The sequence below is a fragment of the Asparagus officinalis genome, chromosome 8 (assembly GCF_001876935.1).
Source record: "Asparagus officinalis chromosome 8, Aspof.V1, whole genome shotgun sequence".
Lineage (NCBI taxonomy): Eukaryota > Viridiplantae > Streptophyta > Magnoliopsida > Asparagales > Asparagaceae > Asparagus > Asparagus officinalis.
The window spans coordinates 19,657,289-19,680,330 of NC_033801.1; the positions used below are offsets into that span (position 1 = coordinate 19,657,289).

General features: G+C 33.9%; 1 protein-coding gene across 1 annotated transcript; it reads left to right on the plus strand.

Annotated features, from left to right (window-relative positions):
* LOC109822575 lies at window positions 995-7,091 on the plus strand. The gene is made up of 5 exons (XM_020388789.1): window positions 995-1,164; window positions 3,145-3,459; window positions 5,189-5,390; window positions 6,321-6,549; window positions 6,662-7,091. Exons 1-5 carry the CDS (start codon window positions 1,066-1,068, stop codon window positions 6,933-6,935), a joined length of 1,119 nt encoding a protein of 372 aa, XP_020244378.1. The 5' UTR covers window positions 995-1,065; the 3' UTR covers window positions 6,936-7,091.

Here is a 23,042-nt window from a genome sequence, read left to right on the forward strand (position 1 = left end):
ACCCAAAAGAAACTCTTTTGTAAAATCCCTCCAAACTCTCTTTTTTTTTCTCTTCAAGATCTCAGATCTAAGCCTTCTGAAAAACTCCTAAAAAACAGACTAAACCCTTTGTTTTCTTCTCTGCAGCCGAAAAAAACCTCTGTTGTTTTTCCCCACACAACCGTCAAAAAAAACCCACTACAAAACCCTCGAAGAAGGGATATTTATACAAGAAAAATCAGACCTAGATTGTCCCGAGTGTGGCCCAATTTTGGGAGATGCATGTATTGATATACATGTATCTCGGGTGGGCCCTAGGCCCACCGCACATGTCCACACTCGTGGGTGTGACCCCCACGTTCACAAGTTTTATCTCAAAGCTTGATAGAATTAACTCTAATCCAGTTCTACGGAGTTTGTCAAATTGACTATAAAATTTTCGGAGCCTACTTTTGCTTGTATTTTATTACAGACACCACTAGAATTACCGGCGTTTGCTTGTATTTAGTATTTAAGACACCGCTGGGACAATAGTTTTGGATTCACCACTGCGTAGTCCCACCCGAGTGTAATTATAACGCTAAAGTTATAATTAGAGGAGGACACCTCGAGACCGTACAGAAAAACCAATGGGGACAAAAATTCTGGACCCACTAACGCGTCGTCCCACCCTAGCGTGGTTTTAAAAGATACTTTAGGAGACGTTGAATTGGATTTAGTGAGCTAGTCTCAAACATCAAAAGCCCAATTCAAAGTTAAATGGACTTCTATCGAACGGTATATCGCTTTTGATGGGGCCAACCCATAAATTTCAGTCCATGGGGCTGAAATTTTGCAGCCCACCTGAACCGGGGTAGCGGGCTCAAGTTCTGTAATGGATCCAACTTGTACAGCATCCGGACAACATAAATTAGCGTTAACGGGTCGGGCAGAGGTACATCCAACGTCTCTAGCGTGTCCTCAGAAATAAATGACCAAATAACGTAACATTTTCCGACAATTTAAGACACGCAACAGAGAGAGGGAGGGAGAGGGAGAGACGAACCAAACAAAGTGAAACTAAAAAGGGCAAAAAATCGAAAGAAAATGACGAAATCGGCGACGGAGAAGAAAAGGATCCGGCGTTCCCCACAGAACGGCGGAGGCGGCAGTAGCAGACATCTAGACGCCAATTCCTCCTCGAAGGTACGATCAGTTTCCATAAACTTGTTTCTTTTCTTGAATTTTTAGGGTTTTGATGCCAAATCTGGCTTGTTTTGCTGTGAATTGAGATTGGGGTGTGCTTGGGTTTTAATGCACGATGTTTGGAATTGAATGCGCGGGTAATTGTGGGCTAAAACCGTGAAAACCCAATTTTCTGTTTGAAATTTGAATTTTATTTTTGTTGGCGATCTTATAGTCTTTCTAGGCTCGATTAAGGATATAAAAAATTTTGAAAATTTTTGTTTTATGCGGAATTTTATAACACTAAACTAGTTATATCTTGCTTGAAGGTTGGGGAGATCACTGTAAAATTTCTCTTTGATACTCTTGAGAGTGTAGATGTCGCATGTCTATGTGTAGCCTTTGGTGGGGAAAAATATACCTCTACACGATAATGCTATCGAAAGAGGGTATCTTGTTTACATCCTCAAAGTACATGCACTGGCTCGATGTTTCATCTGATTTAGTTTATGAATCACTGATTGTCCAACGGTTTAAGTTCATGTACTGATGTGAAAGCTTGTCTGTACAATTAAATTTTAGATGTTTTATCGAATATAATTTTTAATACAAAGATCATGAGTACGCTATTAAAATTTCTGCTGAAGGATCTCAGCATTGGTGAGCTAGCCTTGATGCTTATCAGAGAGTAGAGATTGAATTTTTCGGATGCATCATATGGATCCACTGGGATAAAGATTAGATCTTGCTAAAGTTATGCTATCCAAAGATATGCCTTCTTTTCTTTGAGTTCTCAGTCCCAAAGTACATCCATCAGCTTGAAGTTTCTTTCTTTAGAGGATTTAGGTTTGAATCCTTTTGTTAACCTGTTAACCACTGTTGCTTAAAAGCTTCTCCACCTTCTTTAGTTCCCATGCTCTTTATCATCCATCTGATGCTGCCTCCAGCAACAGTATCCAGCTGCTGAGTCTTGTCAGACATTTTGCCTGTTGAAAATGCCCCTTATCATTTTCCCCATGCTCCTACTTGCTGCTAGAAGGCCTATTTTTGTCTCTTGCTCTTCTCTTTAAGGCTACTGCCAGTTCCAGATAATAATTTCTTATTGGTGGTTCAGCATCTCCAAGGTGTATATTTAGCTTACTTTCAAAAGGATTCATTGGTTATGACTTGGCGGTTCATTTTGTTAAATGAAATATCAAGAGATGAAGAATTGTGAGAACTGCACATCAGATGTGGTGCAGGAGGATCTCTCCCTTAGACCCTCTCTTGATAACTCAGCCGCAAAAAATGTTAGCCACCTCATACCCGTTTTCCTTTTATATACTATGCAATCATGGGCTGTTTTAGTTTGAGTGAGAATGAATGTTTTATTTCCTTCTAATATTTTAGTTAATAGGTAAATTTAATTTGTTGATTCTTGTAAGATTTTGAAAGTTATAATGCATTGTTGCATAATTCTCTTATGTCATTGTTTCTATGAACTCAAAAATTTATGAAGTCTATATTTATTTGTTTTGGAATTGAATTTTACACTGGGAATATTGAAAATGTCAAATTTATGGCTCAGTATATGCAATTGGTTTACTCTCTTATTCCATTTACTTTTATGAGCCCTTCTGAATAAAATCTCTCTCTTGTTGATTGTGCTTTAGGAAGGTTTGATATACATTAATTCCAATATATGTAGCGAGCACTTTAAAGCCATCAGCATATGGATGTTATGCTTGCTAACTTCTGTGCCTCTGTTTGATTGGTTCCAAGTGCTACACTATTTTGTAAGATCTCAATGAAAAATTTAGGAGAACATCTGACACAGGTTGATGCTCACTTACTCTATATTGTCAAAGATGGTCACTGTTCCTTCTCATAGTTTAGTCACACGTGAAGGTTGTAGCCAGTAGTATATTCATATAACTGTTGAACAGTATCTTCTGTGGTAATTGCTTTAATAATCCTTACCTTAATTTTCTCCCTAAGATTTTGCAAATTTGGAACCTGCAGAAATCAGCTACACAAGAAGATGTCTATCAGGTATTTGCTGAGAAGGTTAGAGACAATAAACAACTGGAATCCAGATGGGCAATTATGCAAGAAGCAAGGGTTGAATATTTTAGAGGGAAGGACTTCACATTTTTCTTGAGAAATCACCCAGAGCTCAAAGAAATACTAGGATCCGATAAAGATCTGGATACAGAAGATATTGTGAATACTTTACTTAGGAAGAACCTTATAGTGAGATGTGACCGTGTGATGAAAACTGTTAGACCTGGGAAAAAGAAGTTGTCCTCTTGGCCTGCGCATTTGGAGATATATCATGTAAGTGCATTTTTTTATCCTTTGAATAGCATGAGATAAGTTTGATTTTGGCGTTTTTATCGTATCATTTCCGAAGATACTCATTTGTATAGTGTATGAAGCTAATATTGGATATGACTGCTTTAGGCTGTAAATTAGTTGCGTAGTTTGATATGCTATATAATGATAAGTATTATAATGAAATAATTTCCAATTAACAATTGATTACAGTATTGTTTTTAACATTTTCAGATCGTTTAGTTTGATAGTTGCGTTGATGAAGTTACATTCTTACTAGAATGTTTGTATAACTGCATTAGTGCCTATGTATTTCAATGTATCTAATAAAAATATGACTGCATGTGAGAGTTCAGTAAGAAATTTATTTCCTTTTCCAACTTTATTTTGTTAATTATGTTCTCTATGATGACTAGGTGATACTAATTTCATTTTGAGCAAGTTCATACTCGCTTTTGTTTTAACTTTTTAACGAGATGTAATAAACCTCATGTGAAAAATTAAACAGTTTAGAACAAGCTATCTATTGAATAAATTTGTTTTGCCCAGTTCCACTGATAACTATGCACTTGATTTTTAGTCATATACGGCATCTGACCTTATCAGGTTAATTTACATCCCTTTCAGTTCCCTTGGAATACAACTGATTCATCTCTGAATTTTCCGAAGTTAAATATTGAATTTGGATTTCAACCTGCATTCATTTTAACAGGTTCTATATGAGCTAAATTTTTTCCCTAAAACTGCAGTTACACATGTAGGCATGGTTAGACAATTTAACAATTAGAGGTCATTGATTCGAGCATCCGTAACACCTTTGTTCTGTAATTCAAACATGAAGCAGCTGCCTCCTAGTATTCGGGACATGTGCAGTAAACCGGGAATTTAGGTGGTAGCCTCTTCCATATAACAATTAATGTTACTCATTAAGGATTGGGTTATAGCTCAAAATGCATGCATGCTAGATTTTTATTAGTTTCTACATTAGATCAAATCACTATTACTAAGGAACATATTGCACACATTCACTAATATTTATTCGTCTATTCCTTTTTTTCTTTTTTCCTTTTTTTTGTATTTTTATTTGGTTTTTACACCTAAGTTCTTTACTCCCATAGTTGCTATATATATGACGCGGTGTATGATTGCCGTATTCTGAAGCGATGTTGAGTATCACATTCATTTATGTAGCTATATGGTCTCTTGCAAACATGCATCCTTTAGTTGTCTATATAATTCTTGATGCTTGCTTGCCAACTGTGGCATGCTGGAGTTGTAGGAGCCTGTGAGTATTAACGTAATAAGTGGCCATCTGCAGTTCTTGAATGGGCTTTCCCGCATTCTGACAAATGTATGTTGAATATTTGCACCTTTTCTATTTTTCATTTGATGATGTTGCTCAGTTGATTGATAACTGATGTTTTCTTTATTAATATTAGAACTTGATATAAAAATGAAAATTATATGGCTAATTTGTGTGGAGTTGGATACTTATCTGTCTTGGGAAAACTGAATATTTTCTTTAAAAAATGCTCTTATTTCTCCACACCAGTAGTTAATGTTCTCTCTCGTAATAATGAGCCAAAAGATTTTTATCCTGTGATACTTAATTTCATTCAAAACAAACTTATGTTTGTATCACAGTGTTTGACATTCATTGACGGATATTTGGAATATAATTAACTGCATGTCCTGTTTTATAGCACTCATTTTTGCTTATATGGTTCTCTAGGAGCAAGTGTTCTCTGAAAATGATGCTTTCTTTGCATGGGCATTTATGAAAAGACGGGCATTGTGGCAAACAATTCTTTCATTCCTCTGGCCAGTGGCAGCATTAGCAGTGTGCTTGTTTCCAGTATACCCTTACCAGGTCAAGATTGTTGTGCTCTACTCATGTGCTGGAGCGCTGCTTTGTATATCAATAATGCTTCTGTGTAAGCATACTGATACTGAAAAACACTTGATCTTCCATTTCAGTTTCTATTGGTCATTTCTTATGTTAGTAAATTAGTATAAACTAAGAAAACCGGTCCTTCCTACTTGAGAAGCCAATTTAATGAGAACACGCTAAGAGAGGGAAAAAGACATAAGTCTTGACGATGTTGATTTATATGTATGATACTATGATGTGAAAACCTTCTTTCCATGAGCCTTGATGCTTTAATGATTCACAAAGTCTTGAGTGTGAGTATTGAATGGATTATTAACATCAAATGTCTCAAAAACAGGAAAGTAGTTTGGCGACAGGGGGAACACTGCTTAAAGCACATGAGGAAGATTAACGTGTTAGTTTGGTTAATGTGATGTGTGATCACTAATCCATAATAGTTTTCACATGTTGCTAAACGTGTATACTTAATTTGGAGATTGTTCATGGCGAAGAAAGTTGCTTTCCTTAGTTAAATTGGGTGTTTCTTGTGCATACTCCAGTCTAGTGGCGTCAATGACCTGAAGCCAGTGGCTAATAATTTTCAGTTCTACTTTTAATGACTCATGTCAGATCATTGCGTCTATAGGGATTAACATCAGTATCTCAATGAGAGAAAGGCACCGGGTGCTTTAAAACTAAATAGAGCACTTCATTGAAGGCTAAGATGAGAGACATCAGTACACAATTCAAGAGAATTAGACTATCGAGTTCTCATATTTTGACTTGACTGCTTTTATGCTAATTGAACTATTAACTAAATGTTTTCCTTAAGGGCATGTACAAGTACCCTTTAGGTACATAGGCTTATTTGTAGGATTTCTTTTTTGTCCTATCATTTATAAATTATGAGTATTAAATTTAAAATTGATTTTATTTGGGTCGAAAATACCAAGCATTTTCTCTCATGTTCTTCCTCTTTGTTCATTACTTGCAGTAAGAGGTGCAGTTTTTGGTGCTCTATGGATCCTTCTTGGAAAGCGAATTTGGTTTTTCCCCAATGTTAATGCTGAAGAAACAACATTTAGAGAGCTAGTTCGGTTTTGGCCCAAGAAAGACGAAGGTGAACCACCCAAATGGACATCCAGGCTTTTCTATGCCATTGTTACTCTGCTGGTCATTCTGTTGCTTCGACATCATGCCCCTAATGAAGCTGCTAGAGCAAGGTATTGTCATTATATATACTGATAAATTTCAAAAAGCCAGTTAAATATTTATCTCAATGTCTTTCATCTTGGAGAATATATACGCATAATTGGATTGCTCCTTCGACGACAGGTACCAAAAGAGAGTTTCAAACATTATTGATGATATGCTTGAGTGGTCTCCGAAATTAGCACTATCAGGGATGAGGGATAAAACCGCAGTAGGTAATGCGACAGAATCAAGTAATCCTACATTTGAGAGTAGCAAACCTGCAAGCACGGCAGAAGAGTCAACAACTCATCATGTTGATGATGAAGATGTAGGTAATGTGAAGGTTACAACTGATGATGTTGAGTATGAAGTTGTTGATCGTGGGGTTGAGCATTCTGAAAATGTTCACACATAGAATGCATTCAACTAGCCTCACTGAAATTTAGAAAATATAAGAACAATTGTTACAGTTTACTTATTGGTTGTAGAATTTTGCTGCTTCAGTTAGAAATACTAAATATGTTTTCCTGTTGCATTTTTTATTATGATGAAGCAAATGATTAAGATTAAACTATGCCTTTGCTATTGCATCTCTTCTTTGCTTATAAAGAAGCTTAACAAAGTCCAAAGCGTGGCCTCTTTTCCATCAGATTTAAATCTATTTATGGTGCTGTCTCCTACGGCTGACTTGATTAAGATAATTTTATATATGATTATGCCCCCTCGTTGAATAAAATGTGTGCGGTTTTTCTTATTTTCTAATCATTTGAAGATCTAAATTGTAAGGTTGCAATTTGCTTCATAAAATTGCAACTCCAATTGCAAACAGTTGCGATTGACAAAGGACAATTGTAGTTTTATGTTTTTGCGAATAGACTCATTGAGTGAATTTTTTTTTCACTCTTAAAAGTGTTAGAAATGTTTGTGGAGGCATGTAGGCCCCTTTATAGTTCTATTAGTGAAGATAGATCCTCCATTACTTTCCTTTTATCTTTTACTTTCAAAATAATGAAAAAAATTTACTTAGGGGTGTCCTCATATCTGGACCAATAGTATAGGGGTCTATTTGCCACAAATAGAACTATAAGAACTCTATTCACAATTGAATGATACTATGAGGGATCTCGCAAGTAATCCTTTTTTAATTGGATGCGAGGGGAATCTTGGAAATGCACAAGGATCTCTAGTCCGGAGCCCGAGTATTATTATTATCATATATATATATATATATATATATATATATATATATATATTATATTAGAGAGAGAGAGAGAGAGAGAGAGAGAGAGATTAATGGGTATCCTTTGTCATAGAGGGATTTCCTCCTATAACGCCTCTAAAATCACATGATTGAGCGACATTGCTGATGATCCGTCCGTTGAACTTGATCTACATATTCTAAAACCCCAACACACCACAAGTTTGGGTGAACCCGTCGTCGTTTGACCTTCATCCACTCGTATCAATTTTAACAGTTTTGAATGAATAAAACTTTTCATATGGCTCGATGAAGGGTCAAACGACGACGGGTTCACCCCAAACTTGGTGTGTTGGGGTTTTAGAATATGTAGATCAAGTTCAACGAGCGGATCATCCACAATGTCGTCCAATCATGTGATTTTAGAGGCGTTATAGGAGGAAATCCCCTCCTATGACAAGGATACCATTAATTCATATATATATATATATATAATATATATATATATATATATATATATATATATTTTATATATATATATATATATTTTTAATTTATTATAATCATAATTATATCCTATCCTAATCCTATGTGAACTACTTACATGTCAATAATTTAAATTATATATATATATACTCTCTTTAAAAGTACGAGTTCAGAAAAATATTTCTATGCTCAATATTACCCTTCACTATTTTTAATATTTCATTTAAATCTTTATATATCTTAATCCTAATTATATCCTATCATAATCTAATGTGAACTACCTATAACTCAACAATTTAAAATAAATAAGATTAACAAAATACATGAAATACTTTCATGGTATTAGTTTGTTATTTTAAAGAACTAACATGCTATAATATATGAAATATTACAACATAATCCAAAAAGTTTAAAATTACACAAAATACCCTCAAAAGTTTAAAATTACATAAAACATCTTGATGTTTTAAAACTTAAAATAAAAAAATATGAAATCTGAAAATTAACAGTAGCCTTTGAAAATTTTAAAATTTGTAATTAACACCCTCAACATTCAAAAAATTGTATAAACACTCTCAAAAGTTTGAATAATAAAAAAGAACCTTAAATTTTTGGAATTTTAAAACTTGCAAACAAAAAAGATGAATTCAAGGGATTACCGTCAGGCACCTGAAAATTTAAAATATATAAAAAATAACATCAAAGTTATAAAAACTATAAAAAAACTCCTTCAAAAGTTAAAAATCACAAAAGCCCTAAAATCTAAAAACACATAACCAGTACATATCAAATCTGGAAATTATCAGCAGACCACTGAAAATTTGAATTTTACAAAAAATGATCCAAATTTTTTATAATTGTAAAAAAACACCTTCAAAATTTCAGAGTTGCAAGAAATATCCTGACATCCGAACACTTACCACCACTACATGAAACATAAAAATTACAAGGACTCAACTTAATATTGAAAATTTTCAGCACCCTCAGAGTTTCAAAATTTGCAAAACACACCTTTAAAAATTCAAAATCACGAAACAAGACTAAAATTTAAAAACCTAGTAAATAAAAGAATAGTTGTTTGATATTCTTTCATTAAGATATATACATTTAACTTTAAAGTAAGGTTTACTATCCTTTTTCAGCATCTAAATGTCGTCTAATTTTATCAAAAAAGATAAAGATGGAGAATGATTAACGTCGACTCAGTAAAAAATAAAACAAAAGGAATGAAAGACACCATTTTCTGAATATTTTATAAAATAGTTTTTAAAGTAAATTATGAATCTTTAGAAGCAGTTTTCATGATTTTAGTGCTTTTATATACTTATGTGGATGCTTTCATCATATAAAAGTATACTTAAGTTAGCATTAATCTTTAATTTATGATTTTTTTAAAGTTTATTAAGGATTAGGAACATACTCCAAATTCTCTTCTGTGTCGTTTTAGCCCACTTTTAACCAATCATCTTGTCTTATTAGCTTTAGTTGTTTGTCTTTCTTTTATAATGTTATTTTTTAAATGTTTTTTTACTTTTGCAACACTATACTTTCTCAAGTTAATCTTGATTTCATGTCGGTCCAAATAACATAATAATTCAAATTGGTTTCGGATTATATTTTTTTCCTGTTAATTCAATTATCAACATGGAAATTTAAATTAGGTGTAGCTCATTTAAACAAACATCAAAGAAAATAATAATCACAATGCTAAAGTTTAGAGACATAAATGAGCAAAAACCATCAAAGTAAAATTGATGAACAAATTTTAGTAAGGAAATAAACTAAAATTACTTAATCATGGTATTTAATCACGTGCATTGCACGTACATAAAACCTAGTTATTATTATAAAGACGGGTCACTATCTCAAAACAATTAAGCAACTTGTAATTGTTCTTGTCTTTTACCATTTTCAACCAGTTTTGTAGTTATAATATCTGGTATAATAAAGAGTCTCGTGAAGTAAGAAATGTGAACAATGAAGTTCTCGTTCAATATATTCTTGCATCAAGAAAGCAGTAGCTTCCACGAGAAAATGTGTATAATGAAGTTCTGTGAAACATATGAAAATGAGGTACCTTTCACAGGAGAAATTCGCATAATGAAGTTATTGTACAACATAAAAATTTCCTCACATTAATTTATTAGGTTGCCTAAAGAGTCTTAAACGCATAAAATTCTTAGTTTTCAGTGGGAAAACCTTGAAGCTGAAGGATGCTCCCAAATATTTTGATAGAGATAGTTGCAGGTTTGCAGCGTGTTGCACATTCTGCTAAATTTGAGACAATTAGATAAATTAATTAAGACAAAAATGTCTCTGTCAACTATTTGTCCTTGTATCAGACATCAACATGATCACAGGGCATGGCCTCTTTCAAAGGAATCATATGTCAGAGGATGGTTCCAAATCTGCTAGATTCTAATGCTTCAATTATAAAAATAATGCTAGAGACATACCATGAACCACACTCTCAACCACACCCCTACACTCTCTATAGTGTTAGTGGGCCATGCATGATATTTTTTAAAAAATATCATGCATGGCCCACCAGCACTATAGAGAGTGTAGGGGTGTGGTTAAAAGTTTGGTTCATGATGTGCCTCTAGTGGGACTCCAATTATAATTCTGAATCCTTCAAAAAAATGAAGCTTTACGTGATGCGAGTGCTAGCGTTTATGATGTTGGAAATTTATCAAATAATTAAGATTATAGCATGCAGATAAATCCGAAAAATAAACAATTAAAACTGGCCTGATCGGGAGCAGTCGTGTATTCACTGCCCTAGAAGATTGAGAACCCGCCTATCGCCCTGGCGCAGATGGTTCCCTCCCCCCTAGCGGTAAAAGCCCCCGGAAACAGCCGGCCTCTGCACTCGGGCGAGAGTGCAGAGCTTCAGCTCAAATGAAGGAAGTTGCCTATAAAATAAAACTAAGATGTAGATGAAAATAATATGTAGGGGAGAGAAGAAAAACAAGAGAAACTTGTTGTATATTTTTTCTTATCATTTTGAGCTCAACATACGAATATATATATAGGGTTGGAAAATACGTTACAAAACCCGTAATTAATTCCGTAACGTTCGTCATAAATTTTATAACGTTCCCCATAATTATATAGTCGTTACACATATTTTTAGTTGCTAATTAAAACATGTTTTAATTATAAAATTTTATTACTATTCATGAAGGAAAAATTATCTTTTCTTAACAAAATATCTAACAGTCCCCCCCAAAAGGCAATATTGACTGAAGACTCAGAAATCAATAAATAAATCAAGAAATCATAAAACAAATATAGGTTGGGCAACCTTTCGTATCGTGAATTCGGGAGAGGTAGCTTCCGGCTTTGAACCTTTCCTTAGTGAGTTCATCGCCACCTGAGGGACATAATGGACTAGGCCTTGAATTAGGCCCCTTTAATCAGGTATTGATGAAAACACACACAATACGTTTCATCTATTGAGCAAAGCGGGTTGAGCGTTAAAGGCCATGCTCACAATAAACCGACTCATGAGAGTTTCTAGGGGTTAGCCCAGCCCCCCCTAACCGCGGCCATCACGGTTCCTCTCACGTAGGTAAATTCTCAAAGGGTACTACAGCTGTTTATTTAATACCCCCCATGATACACACGTTGAACTTATTAAGAGTAAAACTCAGCCTAGCCAGCTGTATCATAAGAGCATCGTCATTATAGAGAAGGGGTAGTAGCACAAGCTACATAGTGATATATGAATATATTTGGGTCGATGCTCCACACGAGTGTCACTAGTCCAACTTGTTTCTACCGCATTGAACCAATATTGGGACTACGTCTCCAAATAAGGGTTGGGTTGCCGCTGTCAGTGACCTCATCTATGGGCTTAACCCCATCTCCCTCGATGAATCTAGAACCACACTCCTGGATAGACCCTTTGTCAAAAGGTCAGCAAGATTCTTTTCACAGACTTTGCAAAGTCTAGAATCATAACTTTGCCTAGCAGACGTTGTATTTATTTATCAAGTTTTTATTTTGTAATTAGTCCATCATATTATTTGAAATTGACATTAGGTCATGGTCTATGATCATAAAAGATCATAGTCTATGTCTGAAGATGTAAACACATAGTGTTTGTGCAGATTAAGATTTAACCTTAATATCTGAACATTTCAAACTAATGTGGAACTAAAATTCTGCAGTTATGCATATGCACATACATGAATGAAATTAATAATAGATACATGCAGAGCATTCAAGAGAACAATATATTTCATACTTCATAATTCATATGCATAAAATTTTTAAAAATTCTTCTATTATAAGAGGTTACAAATTGGTTGCCTACAAAGGAGACCATCCAAATTTAAATCGGTTGCCTATAAATAAGACCTTCTAAATTTAAATTGGTTGCCTACAAATGAGACCTTCCAAATTTAAATTGGTTGTCTACAAAAGATACCTTCCAGATTTATGTTGTCATTTTCTAGTACCACCACTTATATAAATAATAATAATAATAATATTTGTACATACGTGCTTTAAATTTTATAAGTGCATTCTTGCATAAAACATTGTAATTAATCATGTAACAAATGCAAGTTATCTAAAAGGACATATGAACATTTATTGCAATATCCATCATAACACAATAAAAGAGATGAACTTTACATTTGAAGATTTGAAATATAATCCACTATATAAAATAGAATTTTAAAAGATGCACCTCTTTGATTTGGTTCGCTCATATATTGATCATTTATCATTAGGCAATATATGATACAAGAAGCGTAATTAAATAAATGCATATGAATTATTCTCATAATTCCGGTCCTCTTATTCCAAACCAAAAACTCCTAAAGTGAAAAGATTAAAGTTTTACCCAGGTAGTTAGTCAGGTAAGGATAGTAATAGAGGTTGATCAAAGATCAATTGAGTACCTCGTTCCTTGCAGAGCGCGTTACGCAAAACCCTTAAACCTTGCCTTAGACACCAACTAATCCAAGAAAACTTGAATCGGTTCACTCAATGAGTTTTTGTTCCTTAACAGTCAATGGTATCATAAGTTTCAACAAATAATTATCTCGTTCGATTTTGAGATGAACATTGTTGATGACTGTGTATATCAACTTGTTAGATCTAATAAAACTTGAGATCTAAACCATAAAGCCATGATTAATTCGAAGAGATTAACAAGAATCAAAAGAGCGGAAGCTTATACCTGAATCCATAGATGAAACTTTAGATGAGTTTTGGATCTTCTAACCTTAGGGTTTCTCTAGCCAAATTTCTCTCTAGATGGGGGTGAAGAGAATTAGAGAATGTAACCCTAGATTAGGGACCATAACCCCTTATTTATAGATGTTGTACATTACAATTTGGCCCCTCATCAAATCACAATTACAACCTGGTATTTGCACATATAACCCCATGACTTATTTAAATACTCATTAACCCAAATTAATTGATCACTTTAGTGGGTTATCCTGAAGGATAGCAATACACATTGATTAATCATATGTGTCCACAAATAGATTTATTAGATTAAATCCAACAATCTCCCACTTGGGCACCATATGATTCCTTAAATTGTGTATAACCTTATGAGCTCAAAAATTGCTATCACTGAAAAGGTATTTCCGAACAATCTCGTCCATTGACTATATCAATATAGGATCAAAGTGGCATTCGTCACATTTATCGTGACTCGACCCATTAATGGTCACATATACCAATACAATCAAACGACATAGATCAATCATGGATGTGCAGCATGAAAATTACATGCAATGTGATCAGTACATGTCTATTTTCAACTGGTCCTGCTTAAGTGAGGTCAAAACCAAACATAATGTAACAGAGTATCTTAACTGAATACTTTATTCTGATCAGACAATACAACCAAACATAAAGCACCACAATTACAAACTCCCACTAAATCATGATATCCTCAAATAATACCACACCCATATGAGCAGTATGCTCATGAAAGACCCTGGGTGGCAATCCCTTAGTAAGAGGATCAGCTATCATGGAGTTTGTCCCAATGTGCTCTATAGATATCTGTCCACTCTGTACCATTTCTTTTACAACCAGAAACTTAATGTCAATATGTTTTGACTTAGTTGAGCTCCTGTTATTATTGGAATACATTACTGCAGATTTATTGTCACAATATAACCTTAGTGGTCTTTCCATATTTTCCAAAATGTGTAGTCCCGTGATAAAATTTCACAGTCATATTTCCTGATTGGATGCCTCATAGCAAGCTACAAATTCTGCTGTCATAGTGGATGAAGCTACAAGTGTTTGTTTGACACTTTTCCATGATATAGCTCCTCCTGCTAACATATAAATGTAGCCTGATGTAGACTTTCTGCTATCTTGGCATCCAGCAAAATCAGAATCAGAGTACCCAATGACCTCCAGCTGTTCTGATTTTCTGTATGTGAGCATGTAATCTTTTGTTTTCTAAAGATACCTCATAACCCTTTTGACTGCTATCCAATGATCCATACCAGGGTTGCTTAAGTATCTGCCTAACATCCCAACAATGTACGCAATATCCGGACGCGTACATACCTGAGCATACATTAGACTTCCTACAGCCGAAGCATAAGGAATCTTCTGCATTTCCTGAATTTCAAGGTTACATTTAGGGCACTGATTGAGACTAAATTTGTCTCCTTTAGCTACAGGGGTGTCTCCTGGTCTGCAGTCTTGCATGCCAAACCTTTTAAGTACCTTATCGATATAGCTCTTTTGTGATAATCCAAGAATACCCCGAGAGCGATCTCGATGTATCTGGATTCCTAATATGCCTAGTCTTTATTCTTGGTGATTTGAAGGATTTTTCTTCACCAAAGTTAAAACAAGGTTAAATTGCAAATATACCACCTGTACTATAAGGATTAACAACTTGTTATCCCTAAACTTGTTCTCCGATTTAATTAGGATTATTAATATTTATACTACGTTTTAAAGAAATTCACCCTCTTATGTGAGCTTCATTTTCTGAATTCCAAGGATATTTACACTAAAAAAAACTATGGAAATGCATTCGTGTACTAAGGAAAATTAATTAATGGGAATACTCTCACGCTTGGAAGGATTAATGAAAATGCTCTCTCAACTGTAAAGCCTAATAGGAGTATCCTCACAATTTAAAAAAAAAATCAACAAAAATATCCTCACAATTGAAAAAGGAAAAAAAAGTAAAAGAAAAATCCTAGCAAGCTGTATATATGTTTACTTGAAAAAGAAAAAGAAATTTGTGTTACTTCTAGATTTGGAAAAAGTCCATTAATTGCTTTTGTTGTCAAAGATGAAGTTAAACTATTACTCTACTTGAGATTGTTGTTTATCCCTTTTCACTTAATAATGCACCGGCCTAAATAGCGTAGCCATGTGGAGAGGATAGCAAGGATGATTACTATATGAAACGACGTCTCTTTAGGGGCGCATGACATTTTCCATTTTTTTCTAGAGTATATAATTAACCTTTTCTTTCCCTTTACAAATTCATAGTTGTTATTTAATAATACATATTCATCTGTACATAATTAGGAATCAAACAAGTAAGTGTGGTGGCGTGACCCCGTATCCACTCTAAATCGAAATTAAGCTACAAAAATTATAACTTACAGATAATAATATTGACAATAGAGACTGACGCATTGGAAAAGCAAGTATAGAATATTGGATAGGTAAATTTTTGAACCCCGAACGAATCTGAATAGAACAAATTTTTAATTTAAACCCAATCTAAATTTTTTTAAAAAAACCGCAACTCGATCTCCTTTTATTTACAAGGATCGACTCACTTCGTGGCCACATCAGGATCATGACCGCGAAGTGCGGCGAATTTTTTTAATCGTCCTGGCTAAATAGTCGGAGTTGTCAACCCCGACTATTTTGCTAATACACAAGCTAAATTAGTCCGGGTTGGCAATCCCGACTAATTTAGCTTGTGTATTAGCAAAATAGTCGAGGTTAGCAACCCCGACTATTTAGCAACAAGTTTAAAAAAAATTACGCCCTACTTCGTGGCCGCAAAGTGGGGTGATTTATTTTAATCTCGTTGCTAAATAGTTGGGTTTGCTAACCCCGACTATTTTGTTAATACACAAGCTAAATTAGTCGGGATTGCTAACCCTGACTAGTTTAGCATGTATATTAACCAGGATGTACAAAATAGTCGGGGTTAGAAACCCGACTATTTAGCCAAGACGATTAAAAAAATCGCCCCACTTCGCGGCCACGATGCTGACGTGGCCACGAAGTGGGTCGCTCCTTGTAAATAAAAGGAGGTCAGGTCGGTTTTTTTAAAAAAAAAAATTGGATTGGGTTTAAATAAAAAATTTGTTCAATCTGAATATGTAATGTGTTTATAAAACTCTAGCAGGTAATGTGGCATCGGTGGTCTAGAATTTCTTGGTTACGAGATGGAGGTCGAAATACAAGATCTTTTTCCATCAAAAAGCATCATCCCATCAAAAGAAAATTTTTATAAATAGTTTGGAAGACGGGGAAGGAGTATGCATTAATGCATGGCAGCAAGATGAGGCGAGGCGAGACCAGGGGAAGACAGAGGAAATTATAATGTTTTTTTTTCAAATTATTTTTTGTTTTTTATTTTTTTTAATTTTTTTTTTGCTTATTCTTTCGTATCAGACTTGTAGTCATAGCTCAAAGAGAAGTAGATTATGGATGACGCAATATTTATTGGACTATGAATTTTGATCAAGATTAGATTTCATCTTTTGAATTAACTAGGCTTGTAATCTAAAGCTGCATTTTTCAAAATTGCAAGCTCTCTCAATATATATGAACAACCCACAGATATGCTAAACTGAACGATATTTGAAAGTACGTTCTTTTAGCATACCGTAGGTTAAGTAAACTAGGATAAAGTTAGAACATAGTGATGAATTACTAATAAAATTTTGTAAATTTTCGTAAGTTTAAGAGTAAGTTAATAGAGTTTAGAGTAATACTTCCCGCTTCCTAGACATGTTAACAAGTAGCACCGCCTGCAAATCTCTTTTAGTCTTTAGAGCCCCCAGTTGGCAAAAAATCATTACTCAAAATGTTCATTAATGTTCATTATTTTTCCTCACGGCGAGCGACACCTATGAGTCTAGAACACATTTAATATCAAATATTATAAGCCTTCATATATGGATGCGATTGTGTACGGTCACTATCCAACTTCTCATCGGCCTTTATTATTGTGTCAACTTGTATGTCAACTTGTACATCAGCACATTGCTCAAATTGCTCCATGACCAAATTATGGTCGTGGAAAGCTGAATCCTTTAGTGGAGATGATTAGGCCTAATTCCAAAAAGCTCGCCGGCCCGGGCCGACCTCGGCTCGGAAAAAAACGGCTATTTTGTGAGGTTATTTTGGTCATTTGTTTATGGGGCTGGTTCTATAATTAGAGGGGGGTTTTCATTTGTTTTCTTCACACCAAAACTCATCTACTTCTCTCTTATACTCTTATACTCTCTTATACTTTCTAATCCTTTCATCAAATGGCTTCCGGATCTGATTATGAAGAACAAAACCTATCTCCCGATCTTGAAATGAGTCCTCCTATTGGGTCTACTCCTACCGAAGTTAATCTCGAATCCGGTGGCGACGAATCTGCACCAAGAGCTCCTAAAAGGCTAAGATCCGATGTGTGGAATTTTTACGAGAAGATCGACGTCACCAAGTATGAACACGGTAGGATTCTCACCCAGAAGGCTAAGTGTGCGTTGTGCGGCAAGATTTTTCAAGCTCATCATAAGAGCGGCACCAACCACTTCAAACGTCATTTAGATAAACACAACAAATGCCAGACTCCTCAAGGTAATATCCGACAATCTATTATTTCTCAATCCTCCTCTTCTGGTAGTCTCGGTAGTTGGAACTATGACGCTGCGAGAGCTAGGAAATACGTAATCAGGTTTATCATTCTTAAAAACCTTCCTTTTAAATTAGTAGAAGATGATGAATTTGAAGATATGTTTAGAGATGGTTTTTATCCTGCATTTAAAAAAATTTCTCGTCAAATCTGTCAACGTGATATTTTAAAATATTATCAGGAGGAACAAGGAAAAATAATTTCTTATTTTAAAAATTTAAACCGTAAATTTTCTTTAACTTCTGATATTTGGACATCTAGAGCACAAACTGGATATTTATGTATCACAGCACACTGGATTGATGAAAATTGGCAAATGTTTAAAAGAATTGTTTTTTTTATTGCAATAGAAGAGTCACATACTGGTATTAATGTTGCAAATTTAATAATTGAAGAACTTATAAAATTAGAAATTTCAGAAAGAATATTTTCTCTTTCACTAGATAATGCAAGTAATAACAATGTAGCTATTTATTTTATCAGATCAACTTTGTCATTGCCATGTCATGGTGATCTTTTTCATATTAGATGTATCTGTCATATTTTAAATTTAATTGTTCAAAGTGTATTTACTGAAATTAAACCCATGATAGAAAATGTTAGAACAGTTACTTATATGCATAATGCTTCTGAACAAAGACTTAAAAGATGGAAATAATTTTGTAAAAGAAAAAATGTAAAGCCCAGACTAATTCCAAAAGATGTTGACCATAGGTGGAATTCCACCTATACAATGTTAAGTGTAGCAATAGAATATAAAGACGTTATAACTGATTTTATAAATTATTATGCTTCTAGTTCTAGTTATGGTAGCACTTATGAAATAACTGAAGATGAATGGACAATTATATGTAATTTAAATAAAATGTTACAAGTTTTTTATGATGCTACAATGTTATTATCTGGTTGTTATTATCCAACCATTACTTTAGCTGCTTTATAAATTTTAAATATTCAAAAAAAATTGGGAAATATCATATGGATGATACTTTTGGACCTATGATTTTTCAAATGGAGAGCAAATTTAGTAAGTACTTTAGGCATATTCCTCATATTTTTGGTTTGGGAGTTCTTATTGATCCATGCTTGAAGGATATTGGCCTTCGAAGTTTGTTACAATCCTTGTATGGTAATCAGATTATAGACTTAGATGATAGAACCATCCTTACTGCTACTACTCATTATTTAGCTATTACAAATTATTTTCAAATCTTATATGATGAGTATGCAGCTAGACATGGTATAGCTACACAACAGTCTACACCTTCGGTTTCTTCGAGCTCATCCCGAGGTAAAAGTGTAAGTTTTGATAGGTATGCAATGGTAGCTGAGCTAACTGGTGGATCAGGACTTGGATCGTCATCATTGGAGGTTTCTGAAATAGATGAACATTTATCTGCTTCTTTAGTTAAATGTCAAGGAAATGCTTTAGATATTTTGTAATGGTGGAAAGTATATGGATCAGTTTCATATCCTATACTTTCCACCATGGTTTGTGACTTACTAACAGTGCAGGTTTCGACGGTAGCTTTGGAATCCGCCTTCAGCACAGCAGGACGTTTGATCGACGACTACAGGACATGCTTAGATCCGTATACTGTACAAGCGGTGATGTGCTTACAAGATTGGTGGAGGTACGAGAAGCGAACGCAAGGCATCGATCGGATGGCTGGAATTGAAGATAAATTTGAAGAATTGGGACTAACATATAGATATAAAGAATAAATAATATTAATCAAATTGTAATTTTTATATCTTAGCTTAAAATTTGTAAAGAATTATTTTGGAAATAGTTGTAAATGATAGTAATATAGGTGAGTAGATGCCAACCTAGTTGGGATGTACTTATCTATTGTGATGCGATGAATTCCAAAATAAATTTGTACTTGTAATTTATTAATTATTAATAAAAAATTTATTTTTATCATTTTTTATTTATAATTTATATCATTTTAAGTGATTAATAAAATTATTGTTTTTTATTAATTTTTCTTGTCTTTTTTTGTATAATTTAAAATTTAAATAAAATTTAAAAAATTTGATTAAAAAAATTAAAAAAATCCGGGCCAGCCCGGAACCCGGCCCGGGGTACCCGGGTCCGGGCTCCGGTTTTGCCCTGCTCGGGCCCGGATTTCCGGGCCGGGCCGGGCCAAGCCGACCCAGATGGACAGGCCTAGAGATGATCCTTTTGTTAAATTTAGGACATATTCCTAAAATGGTAAGTGAATTATGAAATAATTATAACTATATTATTCTCTCCTAAATTATTTTCATGTTATGAGTCTATGATAGAAAGAAGTATGGACTTCCTTGACAAGTCATCAATTTTAGAGAAGTTGAAGAGCGTGGGCCCAACATTTAGTTTTCTCTTTTGTAGTGTAGAAGTAGTAGTATAGCTATCACTACCCTACATTACTCTCTCCTAAACTACTTCTACACATTTTTCTCTCTAGCAAATGTATTTCTACACATTTTCTCTTTTACAGTAAAGAAATAGTGTATGAGTAGTAGTATAGTTATTACTAGCGTGCACCTCTTGCAAAGCACAACCCCCTATTTATTTAAGTATTACATTTTAAACTTACTTTCCTCTATGTTTTAATACATTTAACTTGATTGTTGCATACTTCAAATTATAAATCATATCTACTCCTCTATACTTAAATGAGGATCCAAGTTTTAATACATTTAATTTAGAAACCATATTTACTCTTTTATACTGAGAGGAGGATTTAAGTAATTTTAATAGATTTGATTTAATTTACTGTTTATGATACACTAAAATATTATAGCATAAACGGTAACTTTAAAAATATAGTGCCAGATTTGATTTACTGTTCGCGGTACAGTAAGCACCGTTGTCGCTGTTCACGCTACAGTATTTTACTACTACGTCTGGCGGATTGATTTGTTGTTCACGCCATGGCAATTATTGTAGCATTTATTGTAGTATGAATATTGATTCTCTGGGAAATCAATATTAGGAATATGTCCTAAATTTAATATATGTTCATTTTTCAATAATATAGCAAAATTAGTCAAATAATATATGTTCATTTTTCAATAAGGGTCTGTTTGTTTGTCTAAAAAAAGTGGGAAATCAAAGAAAATGGAAAACTATTTCTAAGAAGAATTGTTTTGGGAGTATTTGGTTTGCTAAAAAAAGGAAATCAAAGAAATGGAGATGAGATGAGATGAGTTGTCACCTTATTATAGGATGATGTGAGTGATTTTTTAAGAAAACTTGTTTTGATGTTGTTTGGTTGGCCAAAAAAATAAGGAAATGAATTATAAGAAACATATTTCTTGTAATAGGTTTTTTTTTGTTTGGTTTATACTTAAAAATAAGAAAATAGATGTGATGAGATGAGTTATCATTATATTATTGGATGATGTGACTCACGCTTAAAAAAATTATTTTCCTAACTTTTTGGGAGGAAATGAGTGGAAATAAAATGTTAATGAGATGAGATGAGTTGTCACCATTGAGGAAATGAGTGGAAATAAAATGTTAATGAGATGAGATGAGTTGTCACCATCTTATTGGATGATGTGAGTGATTTGAAATGATGAGATGAGATGAGTTGAGTGATGTTGTAGATGAAAATAGTATTTTATTAGATGTGGTGGATGAGTTGTTGGATGAAAATAATATTTTATTAGATGTGGTTGATATGTTGGATGAGTTGTTGGATGAAAATAATATTTTATTAGATATGATGGATGGGTTGTTGGATAAAAATAATATTTTATTAGATGTTGTGCATGAGTTTTATGGATGAAAATGGATGAAATTGTACTTTTTGAGTTTTCTTTGTTTTCATTTGTATTTCTTGGTTTTTTAGGAAATAACCAAACATGCCCTAACATCAATTCAATCTCAATCTGATCCGGAGTGATTCTTACATGTACCTGATGTGTTTAATCAATAGATGAGATCTTACTTTAAAAAAACATAGATTCGAGATTAGCCAAGAAAAGAGCATATTTTTTTTAAACGACATTGATTAAGGTAAATTATCAAGACTCGTTATATACGTTGTAAACATGAGATTAAATTAATTATTTTATCGAAGTATTTGATTCTGTATCTGCCTACTAGGGTTTGGAGTTATACAAGGGTGGAACCTAGTCATAAGAAGAGTATACATAACCATAAAATCATTCCTATAAATATTAGGGTAAATATCAGAAAACCTCTCTTAACTTTGAACAATTATTGAAAACCTCCCTTCCCTTTCAAAATATCAGAACCCTCTCTCTTTTCAAGTATAGGGATTATCACAAGCCACTCACCCCCTTAACTTTCAAACTTATTAGAAATCCATTCTAAATTTGAGATTGATCAGACCCCCCCCCCCCCCCCCCCCAATTTAAGGGAGATTTTCTGATAAAATCTCAAAGTTAAAGCGAGTTTTTCCTATAACCCCTTAATTTAAGGGAGATTTTTTGATAAAATCTCAAAGTTAAAGGAGTTTTCCTATAACCCTAATTTTAGGGGGGGGGGGGGAATTTATTAAAATATTTTGAAAGTTAAAAGAGGTTTTTAAGAGGAGTTTCATGATATTTAGCCATACCTAAATAGTAGGCATTAGTTTCTCTCATCATCACCATTGAGGGTACAAGCATAAGCGTAAGAACTAAACTTCGATCTTTCTAAGGTACAAATGAAATAGCTTTCTTCGATTTAAAATTTTACTGTTTCTTGTTTAGAATAATCGTGGAAAAAAAACTTTATATAGTCACAACTGCCGTAAGATTGTATATGATAGTGGTAACTGGAATATAGGCGCTTTATGCTCATGTGGAATTAATTTGCTACTCATAAGATCAAATATTGTTGATATCTCATGACTCAATAGCGAGATTAGCAGATAATCCCAAATTAGTGACAAGTTTAAGGGTCGGTATGTACAGTGTGGGTTCCCTCATCCCCTCAGGCAACCGATTCCATG

What these genes read in the sequence shown, in the direction of transcription:
- LOC109822575 (XM_020388789.1), top strand. Translation starts at nt 1,066, where the DNA reads ATGACGAAATCGGCGACGGAGAAGAAAAGGATCCGGCGTTCCCCACAG. An exon ending in CGCATTTGGAGATATATCAT is followed by an intron (nt 3,460 to 5,188) that starts GTAAGTGCATTT and finishes ATGGTTCTCTAG; the next exon opens with GAGCAAGTGTTCTCTGAAAA. An exon ending in AATGAAGCTGCTAGAGCAAG is followed by an intron (nt 6,550 to 6,661) that starts GTATTGTCATTA and finishes CTTCGACGACAG; the next exon opens with GTACCAAAAGAGAGTTTCAA.